This window comes from Bos javanicus, chromosome 19 (assembly GCF_032452875.1).
Source record: "Bos javanicus breed banteng chromosome 19, ARS-OSU_banteng_1.0, whole genome shotgun sequence".
In the NCBI taxonomy this organism is placed as follows: Eukaryota; Metazoa; Chordata; class Mammalia; order Artiodactyla; family Bovidae; genus Bos; species Bos javanicus.
The window spans coordinates 12101191-12125472 of NC_083886.1; the positions used below are offsets into that span (position 1 = coordinate 12101191).

The 24282-nt window shown below is 38.3% G+C and overlaps 1 protein-coding gene across 5 annotated transcripts in view; it reads left to right on the forward strand.

Moving 5' to 3' along the window:
* Window positions 1-23309, forward strand: part of VMP1 (vacuole membrane protein 1) — a 129898-nt gene extending 106589 nt beyond the window's left edge. For all 5 annotated transcript variants that reach the window (XM_061390200.1, XM_061390201.1, XM_061390199.1 and 2 more), the window contains 3 exons: window positions 1293-1354; window positions 20116-20218; window positions 21294-23309. In XM_061390200.1, the coding sequence (XP_061246184.1) occupies window positions 1293-1354; window positions 20116-20218; window positions 21294-21437 (309 nt within the window). In that variant the 3' untranslated portion in view covers window positions 21438-23309. The remainder of the gene's footprint in view (window positions 1-1292; window positions 1355-20115; window positions 20219-21293) is intronic.
* The last annotated feature ends 973 nt before the right edge of the window (window positions 23310-24282 follow it).

The window sequence follows — 24282 nt, forward strand, 5'->3', positions numbered from 1 at the left end:
AGTGATTGTATTAATTTACATTTCCACCAATAGTGCAAGAGGGTTCCCTTTTCTCTACATCCTCTCCAGCATTTATTGTTTGTAGATTTTTTTTGACGGTGGCCTTTGTGACAGGTGTGAAGTGATACCTCATTGTAGTTCGATTTGCATTTCTCTAATAATGAGCTGTGTTGAGCATCTTTTCAGGTATTTGTTGGTCATCTGTATGTCTTCTTTGGAGAAATGTTTGTTTAGGTCTCCCGCCCATTTTTTTATTGGGTTGTTCGTGGTTTTGATATTGAGCTACATGAGCTTGTATATTTTGGAGATTAATCCTTTGTCAGTTGCTTCCTTTGCAAATATTTTCTCCCATTCTGAGAGCTGTCCTTTCGTCTTGTTTATGGTTTCCTTTGCTGTGCAAGAGCTTTTTAGGTTCAATTAGGTCCCATTTGTTTAATTTTGTTTTCATTACCATAGGAGGTCAAGAAGGATCTTGCTGCCATTTATGTCAGAGTGTTCTGCCTGTTTTCCTCTAAGAGTTTTAGTATCTGGCCTTACATTTAGCTCTTTAATCCACTTTTAGTTTTTTTTTTGAATGGTATTAGGGAGTGTTCTAATTTCATCCTTTTACCTGTAGCTGTCCAGTCTTCCCAGCACTGTTTATTGAAGAAGCTCTGTTGTCCATTGTATATTCTTTCTTCTTTTTAAGGACAAGGTGACCTTGTGTGAGGTTTATCTCTGGTCTTCCTGTCCTCTTCCATTGATCTGTATTTCTGTTTTTGTCGCAGTACCATACCATCTTGATTACTGTATCTTTGCAGTGTAGTCTGAAGTCAGGGAGCTTGATTTGTCTAGCTCTTTTTCTTTCTCAAGATTGCTTTGACTATTCAAATTCTTTTGTAAAAACTGTCCATAAAGGATATGGAAGATCCTCTGGATTAGATTTAGCCCAGACACCTGTCATCAAACTGATCAACTTTAATTTCAGTGATGGAGGCCATACGGGAACCCATGACCTCAGTTGTATACTCCATTCTAAAACACGTAGAACATGTGGATCATGCACCCAGCCTTGGGTTTCGTGACTCATATTTTTCCCTCAGACATGGTCATGTATCCTGGCAAGATGAGAACTGTGCTTAAGGAAAAACATCTTTCAAATACAAAGTAGGTAGCATTTGTCAGATGGTGTTTGGTTTTGTTTTTTAAGAGCTTTTTAAATTGCAGTTAGCACTGTTGTCAGAATTGTGAGTTTATATCGGTTTTTTTGATAATAAGAGAAATCTTTATTTTGACTGGCATTTTCTTTACAGAAACTCTTCGTGATCGTAGCATTCAGCAAACATATAGTGGAGCAGATGGTGGCTTTCATTGGGTGAGTAACCTTTAAGGGCTAATGCTCTCATCATGGTTTGAATGAGAGGACAGGTGTGAAAAGGAATTCTTGTATACAATTTTTGTGATAGCTCTTTATTCTTGGAGTAGGAAAAATATTTTGCCCCATTATTAGTTAAATTGAAGATAAACCTCTTACAGTAGGGAGTGATGAAGCTCAGATTATCCTTGTTTAATTCTGAGCCAAACATGTATCAAGTCATATAATTCTTGATTTAAAAGAAGCTTTGCAGTTTGAGACTTGCCTCTCCAAAGAAATACGAAATTCTCTTTAGTACAAGACATGTGTATATCGTTAAGAGTTTAACGGTGCTTTGGTACAATGCTATGACTTTCAGCCAAAATTGGATGCCAGATACACAGTTGTATTTCATTTGTATATAATCCTACATAAAATATTAACATTTCATTAAGTAAGGCTTGATAAGATACCAAAATATGTGTTATGAATCTATTACTTCATTAGAAAAAAATTAGGCCGTTTTAAAAGGCTATCCGAAGCTTTTATTTGTATGTCTAAATGAGTAACAGCAGTTTTAACATATGCTTTAAATGACAGTGTCACAAACTTTTGGACTTGACTTTGATAAAACAGTATGGAAAGGACTGTTTGGTTAATCAAATTAATGTCAACTTGAATGTGAATCCTGCCAGATAGTAAATGAGCCCTTTTTTTTCAGTATATGATTTTTTTTTTAATTCAGTGTTTGTGAGTGAGAGGTTTTCTTTTCATTTAATAGCATAAATGTCCTATGGTGGGTTAGTGGGAAAGTGTTAAATTGTGTTTAAAATGTGTAAATTGAAGTGTCCTTTATGTAGTTTAACACAAATCTTTATCCTAAAACCTTTTATTAAAAAAAACTTTTATGAAAAATTTTGCTCTTGAAAACTTGCCACTTGATAGTGAGTTCACAAATACTAGTTTTATTATTCTTTGGACCGTTGATTGTATATTACTTACTCTTTTCTGTGTATGGTATGTTCTGTGATAAAAGAGTTCTTAAAATTTTCTGCTTAGGTATTAATATAGCAATTGAGGAAAAACATATTCTTGAGAATATACTCAGTGGAGTCAACCATTGATTTTACAACCTACTCTTCTGATTAGGAATATAGATTATGTTTCGTAAATTAAATTTTAATTACTCCAGTTTTTTGTTGCCTGAATTCTTACTTATAAAGTGGTTTTTACGTCACAATATGTCACATTCAAAAAGAAAGAAGGAATATTCTTGTCCCTTTTTTGAAATATGAAGGTGACATTTCATCCTTTTAGATTATTGTGCCACCTTGAGAGAATTCTGAAGAACGTACAGGACTACCACACCAACCCACACGCAGGAACGACTGTGCATGCAGCACAGAACATTCATTCTTTCTCCTCTTTTCATACTGAACATTTATAGAAGGAACTTTTCCAGCTACTTCTACATCCTCACCACTAGTACCTTGTGTTTCCCCACCCTTTAGAGTTTCTAAGAAGTTACGTTAGCTACCTATCTCAAACACACACAGCCAGTTTCATTTCCTTCCAGTCTATCTGCCATACTGCAGTTAGTAACCTTTTAAAAATCATGTCTGACCTTGTCACCACCACTGTCTTCACTCCCTGGTTCTTCCTTTTCTTGAAAGCCTTCATTTTTTTTCCCCTTCATTTTTTTCAAAAAAATTTTTAGTTGAAGTATAGTTGATTGACATTGTATTTTCCATTATGGTTTATCACAGGATATTCATATAGTTCCTTGTTGTTTTTCCCCTTCATTCTTAAGGTAAAGCTAAAACTCCTTACCATGGACTCTGTAGCCCTGAATGATCTGTCCCCTGTAGTTTTCTCTGCTTGAGTCTCCCACAACTGGTCTTTGCTCGTGTTTTTCCCTTTGACCTGCTCAGGGTTTCTCAACCTTGACACTATTGACATGTTAGGCCAGATAATTTTTTGTTGTTGGGGACTGCCCTGCGCATTGTAAGGTATTTAGCTGCACCCTTGTCCTCTACTCACTACATGCCACTAGTATCTCCCAGTTGTGACAATCAAAAATGTCCCCAGACATTGTCACATGTTCCCTGACAAGTAGTAAACTGCTGCTGTCACCACCAATCCCTCTGAGAACTACTCGCCCAGATAATATCCTTTAGACTTCAGCTATTATCTTCACAAAAGCATCTTCCTTGATTGGGTCACAATTACCCTTTTTCCTAGGGGCCTCTTAGCAGTATGTAGTGCACGCACTGACAGTTGCGTTTTTACATTCATGTTTGAAGGGTGTATGGTTACTGTCCTTTTGCAACTACCCTGTAAGCTTCTTAATGGCCGAGGCCATGCTTATTTTTGTCTGCTGTTGTGTCCACAGCACCTGGCATCTTGATTGACACATAGCAGGTTCTTGATAAATATCTGGTGAATAAATGAACACGTGGTGTCCAAATAAAGATCTGGCCAGTAGGAATTATCAAATGATTTGTATAGCCCAGATTCTTCTGTTTCCCCAGCCTTTAGAGTTTCTAAGAAGTTACATTACTTATCTATAATAAATAGCAATATGAGATTTCCCTGGGGACCTAGTGGTTAAGACTGTACTTCCAATGCAGGGGGCACAGATTTGATCCCTGGTCAGGGAACTAAGATCCCATTAAGTGTAGTCAAAAAATAAAGTTACAGTAAATAGCCATAAAAGTATTTTTAAGCTAGACCAACATACTAAAGTAACAATTTCTTATTCCTTATATTTTTCAAAATCAGTAGTCCCTTCCCTTGACTGTCTCCTCTAGCACAGCCCCTAAAAAATAATAATAATTCCAGTGATTCCTCTTAAAGATGATTTTACATAAAGTTATTCTGAGATATTCAAGACCTACTGGAATGGGTGGTAGTTTGGTTTGGTTTTGCGTGTATCATATTTTAAAAACTATTTGCAGGACACATGTTGGAATGTTCTGATATCATCATTTCCCCCCCCCAGCACTATCTACAGGGATTATCCATCAACTTGTTTTCCAGATAAAATATTAAGTAGTATAAACAATTAGACCTAGCAGTATAATAATTCTTTATTACCAGATGCTAATGGGTATCTTTTCCATGGGGATGGTCTTGATCCCTGTCTCCTGCACAATGTCACGAACCTCCGTCCATACTTCATCAGGCACTCTGTCTATCAGAGCTAGTCCCTTAAATCTATTTCTCACTTCCACTGTATAATCATAAGGGATTTGATTTAGGTCATACCTGAGTGGTCTAATGGTTTTCCCTACTTTCTTCAATCTAAGTCGAAATTTGGCAATAAAGAGTTCATGATCTGAGCCACAGTCACTCCCAGTCTTGTTTTTGGTGACTGTATAGAGCATCTCCATCGTTGGCTTCAAAGAATATAATCAATCTGATTTTGGTGTTGACCATCTGGTGATGTGCATGTGTAGAGTCTTCTCTTGTGTTGTTGGAAGAGAGTGTTTGCTATGACCAGCACATTCTCTTGGCAAAACTCTATTAGCTTTTGCCCTGCTTCAAATTCTGAAAGAGATGGGACTACCAGACCACCTGACCTGCCTCTTGAGAAACCTATATGCAGGTCAGGAAGCAACAGTTAGAACTGGACATGGAACAACAGACTGGTTCCAAATAGGAAAAGGAGTATGTCAAGACTGTATATTGTCACCCTGCTTATTTAACTTATATGCAGAGTACATCATGAGAAACGCTGGTCTGGAAGAAGCATGAGCTGGAATGAAGATTGCCAGGAGAAATATCAATAACCTCAGATATGCAGATGGCACCACCGTTATGGCAGAAAGTGAAGAGGAACTAAAAAGCCTCTTGATGAAAGTGAAAGAGGAGAGTGAAAAAGTTGGCTTAAAGCTCAACATTCAGAAAACAAAGATCATGGCATCTGGTCCCATCACTTCATGGGAAAGGGATGGGGAAACAGTGGAAACAGTGTCAGACTTTATTTTTCTGGGCTCCAAAATCACTGCAGATGGTGATTGCAGCCATGAAATTAAAAGACACTTACTCCTTGAAAGGGAAGTTATGACCAACCTAGATAGCATATTCAAAAGCAGAGATATTACTTTGCCAACAAATGTCCGTCTAGTCAAGGGTATGGTTTTTCCAGTGGTCATGTATGGATGTGAGAGCTGGACTGTAAAGAAAGCTGAGCGCCAAAGAATTGATGCTTTTGAACTGTGGTGTTGGAGAAGACTCTTGAGAATCCCTTGGACTGCAAGGAGATCCAACCAGACCATCCTAAAGGAGACCAGTCCTGGGTGTTCATTGGAAGGACTGACGCTGAGGCTGATACTCCAGTACTTTGGCCACCTCATGCGAAGAGTTGACTCACTGGTGCTGGGAGGGATTGAGGGCAGGAGGAGAAGGGGACAACAGAGGATGAGATGGCTGGATGGCATCACCGACTCAATGCACATTAGTTTGGGTGAACTCCGGGAGTTGGTGATGGACAGGGAGGCCTGGCGTGCTGCGATTCATGGGGTCGAAAAGAGTCGGACTGAGTGACTGAACTGAACTGAACTGAATGGATATCTTTATCATCTTTGTAATAACTTTTATCTTTTAATTGAATTCTCCAGTTAAGCTTGACATGGTTTGTTTTCCTATATTTTGAAGTAGGAAATGCTATACAAGGGTTCAGATGATAATTAATAAATAATATCCCCAAGCCTCAACTGAAAATTAACTTAAACCAGGAGAATGAATTTTTAGTAGACCTAAATCTCTTATTTTATATCATAATAAATAGCTTAGCAGTTTATTTCAGAAAAGGAAAGGAGACAATTAAAATAATTAATTTAAAAAAAAGGAAAGGAGAACAGCTAAATTGATTCCATAGATTCATTGAACTGAACTGAAAATACTGCATGTAATATGCCATAGAAATATTCTCCTTTCTTAGCTCTCCCTCTTGACACTGTTAATATGATAATTGTGTGTGTGTGTGTGTTTGTGTATGGCATATCATCAAACTAAACTAGTAAAATTTGGAATATAGCACTTTGAAGGATATTTAAAACTTCAGTTCAGTTCAGTCACTCAGTTGTGTACAACTCTTTGCAACCCCGTAGACTGCAGCACGCCAGGCCTCCCTGTCCATCATCCACTCCCAGAGCTTGTTCAAACTCATGTCCCTTTTTCCATTTCTTTTTCTTGGGGATGGCCTTGATCACTGCCTCCTGTACAATGTCACAAATGTCTGTCCATAGCTCTTCAGGCACTCTATCAGATCTAATCCTTTGAATCTATTTGTCACTTGCACTGTGTAATCGTAAGGGATTTGATTTAGGTCATACCTGAATGGTCTAGTGGTTTCCCCCACTTTCTTCAATTTAAGTCTGAATTTGGCAATAAGGAGTTCATGATCTGAGCCACAGTCAGCTCCCGGTCTTGTTTTTGCTGAGTGTATAGAGCTTCCCCTTCTTTGGCTGCAAAGAATATAATCAATCTGATTTCGGTGTTGACTATCTGGTGGTGATGTCCATGTGTAGAGTCTTCTCTTGTGTTGTTGAAAGAGGGTGTTTGCTATGACCAGTGCGTTCACTTGGCAAAACTCTATTAGCCTTTGCCCTGCTTCATTCCGTATTCCAAGGCCAAATTTCCCTGTTATTCCAGTTATTTCTTGACTTCCTGCTTTTGCATTCCAGTCCCCTATAATGAAAAGGACATCTTTTTTGGGTATTAGTTCTAGAAGGTCTTATAGGTCTTCAAAGAACCATTCAACTTCAGCTTCTTCAGCATTACTGGTCAGGGCATAGACTTGGATTACTGTGATATTGAATGCTTTGCCTTGGAAACAAACAGAGATCATTCTGTCATTTTTGAGATTGCATCCAAGTACTGCATTTCGGACTCTTTTGTTGACTACGACTACATTTATTCTAAGGGATTCTTGTCCACAGTAGTAGATATAATGATCATCTGAGTTAAATTCACCCATTCCAGTCCATTTTAGTTCTCTGATTTATAAAATGTCGACATTCACTCTTGCCATCACCTGTTTGACCACTTCCAATATGCCTTGATTCAGGGACCTATGCAATATTGCTCTTTACGGCATCAGATTTTACTTCCATCACCATCACCAGTCACATCCACAACTGGGTGTTATTTTTGTTTTGGTTCCGTCTCTTCATTCTTTCTGGAGTTATTTCTCCACTGATCTCCAGTAGCATATTGGGCACCTACAGACCTGGGGAGTTCATTTTTCAGTGTCCTATCTTTTTGCCTTTTCATACTTTTAATGGGGTTCTCAAGGCAAGAATATTGAAGTGGTTTGCCATTCCCTTCTCCAATGGACCATGTTTTGAACCATATTTAAAACTGTTAAGTCACTTCAGTCGTGTCCGACTCTGTGCGACCCCATTGACAGCAGCCTACCAGGCTCCCCGTCCCTGGGCTTCTCCAGGCAAGAACACTGGAGTGGGTTGCCATTTCCTTCTCCAATGCATGAAAGTGAAAAGTGAAAGTGAAGTCGCTCAGTTGTGTCTGACTCCTAGCAACCCCATGGACTGCAGCCTACCAGGCTCCTCCGTCCATGGGATTTGCCAGGCAAGAGTACTGGAGTGGGTTGCCATTGCCTTCTCCTATGTACCTACAATTAAGGGAGTGATGAATTGTTATGGTAGAGTAAAAATCAAAAGAAAAAATTAAGACAAACTCAGCAACAGTTCAGATTTAAAATTATGAGATACTAAGCCAAGGAAGCATGAAAAATGAATCCTGAGAGTAAGGACAGCTATGGAATATAACGTAAAAAGAGCAGGTAGGCTTTGGACAAAACAAATCTGAGTTTGAATGTAAACGCTGACACAGGCTGCTTATTTAATTCCTCTCTGTATCCACTTGTAATTGCTGTTGTTGCAAACAGTGTTCTTTTGAGTAGCATTTCTTCCCCAGTTTCAGGAGACCACTGGTGATCTTTCCAACTTGCAGTCAAAATGTGAAATGTTCTATCTCAAAATACCCTACATGTAGTTGAAATGCACTCATGTCAGTGATTTAAAATTCTAAGGCATGTGGATTTTTAAAATGCCTTTCCTCTCCATTTTTATGTTGCCTCTTTTCACCTCTTGTTTTCCAAAGTTTCTGCTGACTGTGAACAGAATGGTTGAGTATTAGGTGACTATTTTATGTGCTGTCAGGGAAGATTGAGGAAGGCTTACTTCTCCTAAAGAAAGTACCCGTTTCTTTACTCTCTGATGAGTAAAATGCCTTTTACCAGGACAAAGTTTTTCATCAAAGAGTTTACAAGTAATTCTTGAGAGTACTATTTATTAAACACCATGAACACTTCACACACAATTGTGGTTACTGTTTTGTTCTAATTCCAGTCCTATATGATCAGTATTTTCCTTTCTTTTATTGATAAGGATGTGGACTCAGAGTGGCTATAAATAACTCATATAATTTTTTATTTTAGTCTTTTTAACTTAATAACGTGTATCAGGCTATATGTAATCTTTTGAGACTTTTTGCTTATTGTTATGGTGCTAATATTTTTGTGTGCTGCTGAAATCGTTCGTTTTGGGTTCCTCCTCACCAAGGGGGTCGCCCACACCCTCGCTCTCAGGGTGTGTGTCTCTGCCTTGCTTCTAACAGTTTCTCTGTGTGCTCTCCCACTTGCTGTGCTATGTCTCTGGTAATAAACTTTGTACCTGAAAAAAAAATTGTTCATTTTGACCATTGTATATTATCCCATTTATTCATCCACTCTCCCATTGATGAACATTTGAAATGTTTCCTTTTTTTTTTGCTGCTTTGAACAAAAGCATTTGAGAAATGCTTCTATGAGCATTTCTCAGTGCAAGATAGGTGAGCAAGTAGTAGAGCCTAGAGTATGATTAAAGGGAGAGCTCGGAAGCAGGAGAAGGTGGATAAAAAAGAGATTGGACATAAGCAAGATGACTCTTAGTTTTGATAAGTTAGTTTTGCCTGGGGTCACATTTTGTCTAGGCAGGTGTACATGTGGCCTGCCATGTCAGACTACTCACCTCCCCAGGTGGCAAGGGAATAATCATTTAGAGTTGACCGTTACATCTCTGGTGGTGAGATTTCTTATCAGTTTTATGCAACTCTGAATGCTGTACTGAAAGAAATATCTCTTCCACAAATGGCTCTAGTCTTAGTGTGACGATGAAATGGCCCAGCTACATAATAAGTATGCCTTTGACCTGTGGTATTTTTAGTATAGCATGTCATGGTATGACACTCGTAAGGTCCCAGAGAGCATATAAGCCCTACCTCCAAACTTTATTGTAATTTTAAAGGTAAATAATTCCCCTCCCTTGACCAGAAATAATAATTTGTAGATTTATTTCTTGCACAGTTCTGGAAAGTAACCATTAGTATCAGTAGGCTTAAGGAAAGATATCCCTGTTATCTACTCCTAAATCAAAGGGTTTATCTAGTTATATATGAAACTCTGAACAGATATAATGTCAGTAACATATTCTGAAAGGTTAGAAAAAGGTAATAGCCTTGAAAAAGCCTTTTGGTTTATGGTATTTTTGTCAAGAGGACAAAGAAAAGGATCTGAAAAAAGATTAAGCATGTGATGGATTTTTTTTCACTCTCTTGTATCCTAAGCTGAAGTAAGTCAGAGGACAGAACCAAAGAGGGAACTTTGGAGCTTCAAAGGCCTTACATTTGTTACAGCCTTTTTTTTTTTTTTTTAAGATTTTAAACTTAATTTTTATTTAATTTTAGATTTTCTCCAATGAAAGACTTGGACCTATTTCTTAAAGAGCACGACCAAAGTCTAACTTTAAAATCATGATTAAGATGACATGTTCCTGTATTCTCACGAAATAGAGGATGAGAATTCCCAGAAAATAACATCAAGACTATGACTCGTAACAAACCATAAGCAGATCATTGGCTCATTGTTCGGTTGCCAGGGTCTTATTGGAAGACAAAGTCCCCAGTTTAACCACACAAGAAAGTTTCCATAATTCAGTCATTGAACTCGGGGGATGGGGTTGACTGGAGCAGGGACTTTTTACCAGATACAGAATGTTCCATGCTCTGCTGTCTCCTGTTTCTGAGTTAACTTGACGTTTGACCTCAGAGTCGGACTTGCCTGTGGCAAGAGAGATCATTTTAACCAGAGTAATTAAGTGCTTGAATCTTAATGTTGTTTCTTGTTGGTCAGGTGGTCAGAATGAGCTGTGTTTGCCTGGACTTTTTCTTCTACAGAAAAAAAATCTGTCCTTTCATTTTAAAATATAATGGTTTGCATACTCAATTCTCTTTGACTTTTTTTGATCATTGTAAGATAATCAGAAAAAGTTATGGAAGTGTAGAACACAAATAATTGTATTAACTGGAAGAGGATACAGAGATTTTTAAGACCCCAGCTGCTGAGACTCAGTTGTACATACTGACTTTAATATATATAATCTTCTATACTTCAGGTAGAATACTCCTTCCTCTTCATGTCCTCTTCCTGTAGTTTATCTTCTCTTTTGACTTTTAACTCCTTTGTATTTTTGTTATAGATACAGGGGAGGCAGGATAGTGAAAGGTTAAAGCCAAGATCTCTGGAGTTAGACTGTAAAGTGAGAAATGGACATTGTATTAGGAAGTTAATATTAACCATAATTAGAGCATTTCAGTAGAATGAGGAATACTGAAACCCAGTTATATCAGACTACATTGTGAGTAAAGAAAAAGTCAGGCCAAGGTCACACCTGACACATTTTTAAGTGTTCTATAAATATGTTGATTAATTGAACTCCTTTATTCATTATTAGGGGAGACCTCTGTATATTTTAGGTTGAGGGAAATACTCTAGTAAAAAGCTAGAGATGGAAAATACAAATGAAAAAAAAAGGAAGGACATGGGTTGGATATTAGCATTTAGTAAGAACTCTGCCAGATGCTTTACATATTTTTATGAAACTGCATAATAAAATCTGTAGGGTATTATCACTGGCTTCATGGGAAACTGAAACGTATTCAAATTCATGTAAATAGTAAGAAATGTAAGGAGATAGGATCAAAAGCCTGAGTGGATTGATTTATCCTCCTTAACCACTTCTTCCTTCAAGGCTGAAATGAAGATTTCCAAATCTTTTGAAGTAGAGAAGAGGGACATTGAGATAGCTCTGTAGAAGACAATGAAGAAATCTGCTTGAAGTTGGAGATTTGGACGAGAGAGCTGGTTCCCAAAGGCTGCCTCATGTGACAAGAAGCCGGCATGAGTTCTTTCTAGCCGGTCTCCTTGTTCACACTTGTATCAGCCTGGCACTGCTGAAACTTGGTGCTACTGGGGTTATTTTGAGAAACCTGCTGGGGTTGGTACTGTAGGTTTAAATGCATTTTTTCCCCCTTATTCTTCTAATCACCCTTATGGATGAAGTTCATTGAGGTCAGAGATCCTGGCTTTTCTTTTTGAGGTTATGTACTGCATTTAGTGATTTTCTGCCTAATGGTTGGAGTAACTAGATTTTTCTTGATGAGATTAAATTCCTGTCAATAGTCACTTTTTTTTTTTTTTAATCCATTTACCATCATGATATAAAGGCCAGTGAGGTTCCATGCTATTTCACCTTAAGTTTAAAATTCCACAAACTATTCTTTATTCTTGACCTTTGGGTCTGTGGGTCCCTGTTGCTGATTTCTTTTCTTTCTTAGAACTCAGTGGATTCAGCCAGCCACAGATGAATTTGTCACCATATAAAGCTACCATCAGTCTGTCATTTTCTGTAACTGAAATCAGTTGATTTTTAACAGGGTTTTGTTTGGCAGCCAATCACTTTACTTGGTTCTCAGACCACTTCTTTAGCTCTGGCCTCATTCATTAACATAAATGCCTGTTTGGCTTCTGTTGCTCACGTCTACATTCCGAAATGAGGTTTGTTTTCAAAAGCTTCCCTTTAATGATAGCGTATTTCAAAGAGTAGCTGCTAATTGTAAGGAGGTATTACTTTCATTTTGATTCTCATAGAAAACAATTCCAAATGTTCAAAAGCAAGTGCAGTTGCCAGTTACTTTTTTTGAAAGACGCTGGTGATAGAAATATGCTGTGAGGCAGTAGAAACCATACACCTGATGTTTCTCGATAAAGCAGTGGTCTTCCTTCTACACAGCAGCTAAGAAACTGACGGTGTCAAGTGTTTATAATTCTACTCAGCACACAATAGACTAACTTGAGTACAAAAGAGGTTTTAATAATTTGAAAGGGGCACAGCTGTGAATGAAACTCAAGATGTTTTAATCCCAAATCCTGAGGTAGAATCACAACGAATTTTAGATGGTGCCAGAGACTATCAACTCAAACTTATGTATATGAGAAAGCCCTAGATTTTAACACTTTCATTTCAGTCACCTAGTATTACTGGATCTCAGTTTTACTAGGTTAAATATAAGTTGATTTGCAGCTGACACCAGTTCGTTTACTTGTCATATTCCTGGGTTAATTAGAGATCAATTTGTTTCTCTTTTTCTGTCTCTAATCTCTGAGGACTAGAAGGCTATAAATATTAATGAATGTTAGCATGATGACCTTTGGCTTCTTCAGAAAGATTGTTTGATGAACTACCTCCCCTCTTGCCTTGCCTGCTTCATCTCCTGAGCAGTCTACCTTAGGAGGCAAGAAAGGTTTTGTTTTTTTTGGGGGGGGGGGGTTTGGTGGTTTGTGTGTGTGTTTGTGTGTGTGTGTGTGTGTTTTCATTTGTAGGGCAATCTATCATTGTTGAATCAGGCTAGGAGCCTGAGATCCATTCTGAGTCACTATGAATAGAGTTCTAGTACTATTCGGGCCCCAGGGAAACTGGTGGTTAAATACTGTGAGAATCTTTATCAGACAGGAAATGACAACTCATTAAAATACTAACCGTTAAGCCTGTTTAGATCCTGGCCTCACTGCCCAGCGGGGGCGGGGGTGAGGGGGGATGGTTATGGAGGAGTGGTATTCAATTCTACTGCATTTGACTAAAATGCGCACATTTCTGAAAACAAAGAATTACTTTTAGGACTGTTATCAAGAAAGGGACTTGCTAGTCCACCTTGTCACTGAACTTCTGCTTTACTGTCATTGCCTCTTTTGTTCAGAAGACAGATGAGCATGTAATGGAGATGGGGTACGGATGGGCTTTTATTTCATCCCTGAAAATATATCCTGCTAAGTCACTTCAGTCCTGTCCCAACTCTGTGCGACCCCGGAGACGGACAGCCCACCAGGCTCCCCCATCCCTGGGATTCTCCAGGCAAGAACACTGGAGTGGGTTGCCATTTCCTTCTCCAGAAAATAAATCCTACTAGTACCTTAACTGGGCTTTCCTGGTGGCTCAGACAGTAAAGAATCTGCCTGCAAAGCAGGAGACCTGGGTTCGATACCTGGGTTGGGAAGATCCCCCGGAAGAGGGCATGGCAACCCACTCCAATATATTTACCTGGAGAATCCCATGGACAGAGGAGCCTGATGGGCTATAGTCAGGGGGTCGCAAAGAGCCGGACACCACTGAGTGACTAGGCACAGCATAGTACCTTAATTATAAAATTTAATCTCTTTAGCAGAAGAGTCTGTAGCTTCAGTCTAGAAGAGTCTGTTTAGGACTCCTCAGCTCCCAGGCCAAATCTCAACTGATAGAGGAATTCTCTGGAGTCAGAGGATAAATTTGATTTATTGATTTACATACAGTGATCCTCACTCAAGAAAATTCTAAAAACTCTAATATTCATTTAAAACAAATATAAGTTTAACTGTGGGCACAGATCTCAGTTTCTCGAGGTCTGGCTGTCTGGGTTCTTAAAGGTCCTCTTTACAGTGGTCTGTAAGAGCCACTCTAAAGCATGGAAGGGCAAGAGAAAAGAGAGCCTTGGTCTGGATCTTTGTAGAAGTAGCTGTCTTTTTTTCTCTAATATGTTACCTAACAATTTTACACGGAGTTGTTCTGCTAACTAAACCTTAAGATATTTTGACCTTTTTGGAACAGGTAAAGTTTTTTATATATATATATTTGTATATGTATTTGTGTGTGTGTGTGTGTATATATATATATATATTTGTATATATATAGTATTTGTACCCCTTGCAGTTCAGTTCCCTGGTCTATTCCAGTGGTCTCCACCATTGGTGGGACTAAAATAGAACTTCTATTTATATTTATTTTCATCTTTGTCATTTCCTTTTTGTGTGTATTTTTGTAATGTAAATAGCATTATTATGGTTCTACAAATAGACATAATTACGGCTATACATCCATGGAGGATATAGCTTACCATCAGTCTGGTTGGCACTCCCTCAATCCGTATGTCAGATCACAAATTAGGTATTACAAGTACAGGGAAGGAGTGTTGTTTAGTTGCTAAGTTGCGTTTGACTCTTTGCGACCCCACGGACTGTAGCCCCCCAGGCTCCTCTGTCTGGGATCTCCCAGGCAAGAACACTGGAGTGGGTTGCTATTATCCTCCTCCAGGGGATCTTCCTGACCTAGGGATTGAACCTGCATCTGCTGTATCGGCAGGCGGATTCTTCACCATTCAGCCACCAGGGAAGCCCAGGATAAGAGTAGGAGTTCTCAGTACAAAAGGGGCTTACAGGGGGCATGCTGCAATTTATTGTCTTTTCTATGCCCCATTAATCAGAAATATTTGCTAAAGATAGCATGAAAGTCATCATAATGAGACATTTTAAATTGTTTAATGCTTCATCTATATTTTATCCTTTTAAATTTGTATTTATACATTTTACTCTTTGCATGAATAATATCCATATATCAAAAATGTTCACAGACCATTGTTTCTAGGCTTCTCTGCCTTTAAAAGCTGCTTTTGGTGCTATCAAAAAACAGGCTACTTCAAAAAACTATTATGCTGTCTAAATTGTAGCAGCAGTAGACTTGATTAAACTCTTCTTTTCCCTTTCTTTTAATACTACCCCTGAACTGTATCTTGTAAAAACATTTTCTCAAATTCATAAGCTTTCAGTGGTTAACTAATCACACCCTGAGAATGTTATTTAGATGTTCTAATTAATCATCAGAAGAATGTTAAATAAATCAGCCTCAAAGTACTGCACAAATAGTGAAGTAAAGGTTTAAAGAAATGTTTCTTAATTTTAAAACCTTTTTTTTTTCTAGGAACAACAAAGGTATATTGCCCTTTAGCCTTTCTTGGAATCCATGTCAGACAGTTTCCAGTATATTGGAAAGCCAATGATATGACATACACAATCACAGCAATGCTAAAAGGTCCTCAGAAAAAGTGGTCAAGAAAGTAGAGCTTATATTAGAACTTTACTTTATTAATTGTTTAATTCCCTTAGGCATTTCAACTGCTTAACCTTCACATAGGCACTGTGTAAATAGAGCTAAACAAGACTAATCAATTTTTTTAAAGTTTGTTACTCTTGTGTTATTAAGCACTGTGCCCCAGTTTTATGATGGCACTTAATAATAATTATAGTAAAAAAAGAAAAAACACATCTGGCTGGAAAAATCCAAAAAGAACCATGAACATGAAGATTTCAGGTCTTTTAATAGTAAGTGCTAGTTTGATGACTATGTCCATGATGGAAAAGAGATTCAAAGTAAATCAAATGGTATGTTTTTTATATCTAGTGAACCAGTTTGTTTGAAAGTAACACAGTTTCAAGGGAGTTCCTTGAAAACCGAATAACAGTGACCTATGAATTTTTGGAATGGGTGTATATGCTCATGACTAACCAACAAATGAAAATGTAAGCATTGTGAAAAACTGGAGTAATCACATCACCCACTCTATGCAACCTCTGCTGATTGTGATGCTTCTTCTGGAAGACTTTTCTGGCTTTTTGTGGGACCTTTATTTATAATGAGTTGATATGGGGAGAGTTTAAGATACAGATTTCTTATCAGATAAGTGATTCCAAAAATGGAGTTACATATATGCTTTAAAAACTAGAGAAAAATAATAGATTTTGTTTGTATATTGGTCAGGGCCCTTGACAGAATTTTGCAGAGAAGTTTGTCTTGTTTCTGTTTTAACATATACTTAGGTATATAAGCATGCAGAATATTGTTCCCAGGAAACTCCTTTTGAGCTCTGGGTGGGTTTAGACTTCTGTGGATTTCTTTTCTCCTCCTCTTTTGTTTGCATTTTCTGAGGATTTCTTTCTTTCTTTATTAAGTTCAAAAATATTTCCATTTAAACAATTTGATGGAAATTTGTTTCTTCATGACTATATTATCTGAAAAGTGTTTTTGTATGTCAAGAAATAAATATCAACGTACTACTATCCACACAACTTTTTTTTACCCACCATGCTGAAGGTCTACAGCAAGGAAAAGTGGATGAGATTAATTTTATTCTTGCTTTTGTTTTCTCTTCTTTTTTCTTTAAGGCTTTGTCACCTAGAGAAAATGGCTGTTTACAAGGCTAGTTTAAGTATATTTAAATACAACCGCTGACTGGAAAATAGTATTGAATAACAATACTTTGAACTTAATCAGCACCTAATTGCAGCATCTTACCCACCCACTATGGGTTGAGATGAGAGTCCTTAGCCAGGTGCACAAGGTCCTCTGAATTTAATGGCTTTCAGAAAAGACATTAAGTTATTTCCTAAGCCAACTATAAAAAGACACTCAACTCTGTTGCAGATTATTCCTCCCTCCTTTCTTCATGCCTGTACCTTAAATGAATCCTGAATGTCAGAATGGACTCTTTTTTTTTTTCTAGAATGGGCTCTTACTTCTGCTGCTTGAAAGTAACTTGAGGGATGAGGTCATGGGGATGGCATTCTTGTTTTCCTTAAATGCATGTTAAGAGTAAAAGCTATAATTTCAGTTTTTATCTAGTCTATTACTTAAAGAGCTTTAGTGTTAATTTAGAAAACTCTAGTATAAGAGTGCTTTGTATAAGCTGAGGCTTGTGTGCCCTAAGCCATTGTTTATAGACATAAAAAAATTAAAACTAAGATTTTGAGGCATATATTTAAAAACTTGAGGACTTGACTAATAGTTCATTATGTAACATTTATTACCTAGATTTCAAATATGTTAACTTTTTAGATTTATTGGGATCATGTGGCACTTATTCATAATAGTTTTGGTCAATATGTTGCTATAAAAGACTTTTAATTTCTATTTTCAAGTGTTTCTAGTATCTTATAAAAAACTGAATCTCCCATCCCACCACCCAAAACTCTAAAGCATGTAATAACATAGCACCTTGAAAATTTAACCTCTATATTAGCCCAGGATAATTCTTTGAAAGTTACGCATCATGTAAACGTATATTCTCTGTCAGCCCAAAGAGTAGCCCTAATGGACTTACAGTGGCAAATCACTTAGGCTTTTCAGTTATTTGAAAGGAATTTAGAATGATTGTTGCTAGTCCCTTCCTCATTTCCCTCAACAACAGCAAAGTAGCACCTTTCTAACATTGGGTCTTGAGTCTTAATTTTCTCTTTAAATAAGGACTTGACCCTGGAGCCCAAGAATGATTTGAGGAAAACTGTAAGCCGTAGTTTTGCTGAGCTTTGGTCTGAAGTTAGAGGTCTGAAGAAACAGGATACACATAATGGAACCCAGCTCTTGGAGGACATCAAAAAGGGAATTTTCAAGTCGTTGCTTGTATATCCTAGCTGTTCAAATAAGCCTACAATCATTTCAATCTCGCTAAATAAGTTTTTTTTTTTTAACTAGCCACCCGTGGGAGTTTGAAATGATGATATAAGATATTGTCATTAAGGGTGAAAGAATAAACTTCTGGGAATTCCCTGTTGGTCGGTGGTTAGGACCTGGCACTTTCACTGCAGCGGGGCCAGGTTCAGTCCTTGACCAGGGGACTAAGATCCTGAAGCTGTGCACCAGGTGAAAAAACCAAGAAGAATCAATTTCTGAAGAAAAGTTCTTAAAAATCTGCAGTCTTCAAAGCCAGTCTTCTTATGCATTTATTTCATTGGATTTTTTTTATATTTCTGTGGTTTGTTTCAAGTGTAAGTGGATGAGCTATTTGCATTCTTTTATGCATTATATAAAGAACTACCCAAGGAGAGTCTTTCTTTTAAAGAGAAAGTTTGTACTGTTGTTGCTCCTTTGTAGAAAGGTCATTACCGAAAAATAGCAACAGAGTTCAGAGACAGCTCTTCTGGTTTACCATGCTCACGTGAGGCCACACAGAAGGCTGGGAGAGGAAAGGAGACTTCATCTTTGAGGGCTGTCTTATGGGTCTTCTGGAATCATCCATGCAAGTCACTGCCCCTACTACATATATCTCTTCAGGCCTTTTAACATATCTTTCAGTATTCCTTAAAGGACTTTTTAAACAGCTTCACCCCACACTGGTCTCTCTTTTCTCCCTTCAGTTTCTTTGGAATGTGTCTTCTGTACCAAAAAATTGAGAAATTTATTACTGATTTATAAATTCTATTGTTCGCAAATGAGTTCATGTGTGTGTGTGTTTGTGTGTGTGTGTGTACGCGCGTGTGCGTGTTTTGAATCCATATAATAATGATTTGAGTTCTTGGACATTGACCACTTCTTGCAGTTTTTTTCTCTCCCCATAGCACCAATTACAGTTTGGATATAAAATAAGGACTCTATTAAGGGCTTGTTGGTTGATCATTAACAGACCAAAGAAAAGTGTCAGCCAGGACTATGTATTTGTTACCCTCTGGTAAATATAGTAGCAAGAAATTTCTCTTCTGTACTCCTGCTTTTTGTAAGAGAAAGCAGCAACTGAAATTGTTCTAGAAAAAAGGTGGTGACATTAATACTTGCTTAAAGAAGAGAACTTTAGGCACTGTTGCAAATACAGAAAATACCCTTTGCTGGCCCCAGGAAAATGACTGGGCTCATTTAGCTTTTAGCCCTATTATGAAAGATGAGAAAATAAAGCTTATAGAAAGTAGAGATGTTTGGTTTTCTAAGTCGCCCCAAGTTACCGTTTTTTAAAATGCCTGCAAGCATTTCTAAATCGGGAGCCTGGTAGCTCCAGTTGCCAAACCGGTTTAACAGCACTGCTGCACACATTCTAGGTGAGAGGGAGCTCTGAGTCCATCAGCTTATCAGAGATCACTATCCCAGTCATCTCAGAACAAGTTGTTTAGTAATGTTGTGTAGTTTCTATGTAAGCCGTCCACCAAAAACCACGACGTGATTCAAGGTTCATAGTTCCTTCTTTGTTCCTTTGTTAATCACTGACTTCTGACTGGTAGGAGGTGCCTCCCAAATTTGCTAATGCATTCTTTTTGGATAAGGATGACGCACAGATTGTCCTAATAAGGACTTGGATTGAGAAAGGACCGCCTCCTCTGAGAAGATGGGACAAGTCAGTGAGAGGGCGGGCAGTTTCTTTTTCAACCAGGGATGACACAAGCATAAGTCATTTCCTTATTAATCGGTTCAAACCAGTTCTTACAGGAACTGGTGGTGATAAATGTGAGACTTCTCAGAAGTCATTCATTTTACTCTTTGTACCACACCAGTGTGCAGCATCGGCTGAGCTCGCCTCACTCTGAGAACTAACTCTTCTACTAGAAGGGACTCTCAGCTCCTATTTCCTTCTTAAACATGTTGATGGGAGAGAGTTGTCTCCCGTAAGGGGTTGTGAAAGGATGAATTTTTATCCATTGGGAAGAGTTCACAGGATTTCGCCAGCTCTGCTGATTGTTGTTGGGTTTTTTCCTCTTTCTGTCTAATCCCTGTTTTTTTGAGTCAAGGCGGTAAGTGGATTTTCCTTTAACATTCTTTCCTGCTTTTCTTCCCAAATGTGTCTTTCTTCCTGGGGTTATTGTACCACGCCTCCAGTGCTGTCCCCGGCATAGGTCCGTCTCTGCAGAAGCCATTCCAGGAATACCTGGAGGCCCAGCGGCAGAAGCTTCACCACAGAAGTGAAATGGGCACACCGCAGGTGAGACTTTTCCCTGGTTTTCTTCTTTTTCCCACCCCCACGGTTTCAGGCTGCAGTTACATTCACGGCACTCACTGGCATTTTTAGGCAAATAGAGTGAGGTTTGTCAGGCTTAATAGAAGTTTGAAGCTCTGTGTACCCTCTACTGGCAAATGTGTCTTTGTCTAAAGCAGAAAAATGTAGCTTTTGTTTTGTACTTCTCCCCAAAACGAGCATTGGGTTAATGGAAAATAATGGATATGTTCTGTAGAATGAGTTATTACCTTGATCTTCAATGATTTATTTATAAGTAGCAAGTATACTTTCCAAGTGGATTAGAAAGTTAAGATTTATAGCATAACAAAATATTGGATTTAATGAGTTCATTTGAATATCCATTTTGGCTCTCTTTTTCTTTTCATTGATGGGAAAATAATCTTTTTTAAAAAAAACATATAAACCAAAGCTGTTAACATAACTGAACTTAAAAACTTTAAGCCTGCCTTTTGTATAAACAGTTCTGTAGCAAAGAAAGGAAATGACTAGGAGAGGATGAGTAAGCAATAACCTGAAATGGGGAACTTGAAGGAAGCATAGGGCTATTTTTGTTGTTGTTTGGTTTGGTTTTTTTTTAATGGCCTTACAACTCTTTATGTGGTCCTTTGCTGCCCTCAGTTGACTAAACATAACTACAGAAATAGATAACATTTATGTTTTAAAAGCTGCTCCTAATATTGGAACAAGAATATATTTAAAACTATCTTGACGCTACTCTACACGTATCCCCATGGTGACTTCAGATAGTAGAATTTCATCAAAGACTTTATGTAGTGAAAGACAAGAAATGACCTCACACCCCATTCTAAACTATATTCAACATTCTCTTTAACAAAGTGAAACCTTTAATAACTGGAGGTAAGAAGGCCTGAATGTAGATTTCAGGGTAGCTGAAGAGATAAGACTTTTCTTTTTTAATTGTTTACTAGGTTATAAGCTCCAAGTTCTCATTACTTTCGTTAAAACATGGTAGATGACTCCGTTTACTACCAAACTAATGAAGCATTTCTCGTGGGTTGTTCTGCCTTTCTTCCTGCAGGGAGAAAACTGGTTGTCCTGGATGTTTGAGAAGTTGGTTGTTGTAATGGTGTGTTACTTCATCCTGTCCATCATTAACTCCATGGCACAAAGTTACGCCAAACGAATCCAGCAGCGATTGGACCCAAAGGAGAAAACCAAATAAGCAGGAAAAGTTGTTAACTGCAGAAATTAAAATGGAAGGGTTCTGCCTTAAAGTGGGAGGACTCCAGATCAGGAAGGAAAATTTCCTTTTCCAACCTGTATCAGTTTTAATTCACCACCCCCCGCCCCCGAAAGCAGTTTAATCCACATCTTGCACTGACATACTTTTCCTTTGTCAAGGTAAGGTATCCACCCTCAGTTCAATCCAGGTTTTATTAGGATGGAATGTGATGTTCAGCAGCAAAGTTAACAGAAACTGGCCTTCTATTTGTTACTTTCAAAGGCCCACGTGGTACAATTAAAGAATTCCAACCACCACCACCCCCCAAAAAAAAAATTCCTAAGTTACGTTAAATATTTCAAGCTTTTTAGGCTTGTCAAATATGACCTCTTTGTTTTTCTGAGTCATCACAAGTGTATATAAGTTAAACTGGATTGGGTAACAGTCTTGCATGTCTATCATGGTAAAAGTAATATGCCATCCTGCCCAGCCCTTCTTCTCCCACCTTCGAAAAAAGGCCATTTTATGATGCATTGCACACCCTCTTGGGAAACTGATCTTTCAATTTTGAGACAGTATAAGGAAAATCTTGTTGGTGTCTTACAAATGAGCTGACACCATTTTTTATTCTGTATATTTAGAATGAAGTCATGAAAAAACTTTATAAATACATCTTTGATCATTCCAAAATTGTGTCCATTTTCTTGAGCGTTTTTTTTTAAAACTTCCTTTTAGCTTCTACCAACTAAATTCAGCCTTGCCACATCCACCGCAGCCACAGCCTCTTAAGCCTTCATTTATTTGCATGAAAGGGCCACTGCCAGGTGTTTCTTGGTTGGGTTGGAATTGGGCAGCTGGCTACAGACTGCTGAAAGGGCAGCTTAGGTACTGGTGTGTGGAGGCGACTTCTTGGTTTGTGAAAACAGGAGAGATTATAGTATATAAATCAAAGGACATGGAGAGAAAAATAACCTGTTTTAAAAGAAAAGAAGCTTTCTCACAGCTATTCATTTTTAGCTCAGCACGTATTCTGATTTTAGCAGAAATTTACTTTTATATATAACCTAATTTTCTTTCTTTCGTAAGTGTTTGTTCTTATGTGATTTTTCCTTTCGGATGTTTCTGGTTGAACTTGGTCATTTTATTTTGCTGCAGACGGGGCAGGGTCCCAGGAGTGGGGCAGTGATAAGTAGTCTCACTTTTCGCCTTTAGGAAAATTGGTACTGACAATATATTGAGTATAGAATTGAGTTTAAATCTCAACAGGCCAGAAATGCCTGGTTTGTTTGATCAAATCCTGCCTGAATGTCTGCTTGTTTTGCCTACCGTCGTGACATCTCCATGGCTGTACCACCTTGTCGGGTAGCTTATCAGACTGATGTTGACTGTTGAATCTCATGGCAACAGCAGTCGATGGGCTGTCTGACATTTTGGTATCTTTCATCTGACCATCCATATCAAATGTTCCCATTCAAACATTACCCAGCACCATGGTTTATGATTAAAAGAATTGGTCCTTAGGTCTAGTGGCACTTTGAATCTTTCGTGCCGTACTACTGTATCAATATCAAGAGGATTTTATGCAAAATTGGGATAGTCTGTGATCAAAACTGAATAAAGGACAAGCAGCCTGCCTTGTGAGTTTTGGAAAGGTTACTTCTTAACCATCTTTTACCCCCTACCTAGAAACTCTAGCAATAGTTACTTACTTGAAAAGCGGTACCCAGATGCTTTAAGTAAACTCACGTTAACCATTATGATTTTTATCTTTAGGGTTTGTGTAAGTCTCTAAATCAGCTTCCAGTTGTCTGTCATCACCTTCACCTGCATTTTATTTGGTGTTTGTCTGAATAAAGGAAAGAGGAAAGCAAATCTGATTTGTACTGTCTGTACTAGATTTGGGGATTTGTTGATAAATTTATTTTGGGGTAACATTAAAAAAAAAGCCTTGTGCCTTAGGCTGAAGGTCTGAGTGATTATAATACACTTAACTTGTGACCGCGGCTTGTTCATTCTTTCAAATGAATTTGCTCTGAAAACGAATGAAGAGCAGCTCTCCTCCTTCCCTCCACTGCGTGCTCAGGTGACCCCGCTGAATCCCAGCTGGAGCCATGTGCTACCCTTCTGTTCCTGCAGTTGGTTGGTTCCATTCTTTAATCCACCAAAGCAGACACAGACAACAACATCCCAAAGACACCCCCAGTTAATTCCAGCTGATTGGAGACCAGAAAATTTGTAAATAGATGGTTTAATGTTCCTGCACATAAAAAAGGGGGGGGCCTGGGAATTCTTTTGATTCCATCTCTGTTTTGTGTAAGTCTCTTCTGTGCCTTAAATATCTGCAGCATCTTATGTGTCTCAACTCCGAGAATGTTAAGCAATGACAGTACAAGGCAACACATTGAGGTGTATACACGAGTACTGGGGAGCACCTCCCTTCAGACAGCGCCGTGCAGGAGCGTGCAGTGTTTTCTGTATTCTCTGTATAATCATAACCCAGAGTGTAGAGCTTAGAGGAGAGAATTTTATTTTCATTTGGATAATGGCCTCTGTATCTGTTCTCCAAATCCAGAAAGAGACAAGGCTGGAAGTGATACCTCTGAACTACACTAGTTCATTAGGTATGTAGAGTAACGTGCGCTCCTTGCAAACCAGCTCAGCCTGTGTTCCCAGTGTGCTCTGTGCTGTCTGCAGCTTTAGGAGGGCAACTTGAGGCTTGGCACTCAAAGCGATCCAGTCAGTACAAATTAGGCAAGAAGCTAAATCAAACAACTAACTGCCCTCTTAAAAACGGGTGAACTCTCTTTTGACTGACCCATATGTGAAGAACTCATGAGACCCCAAT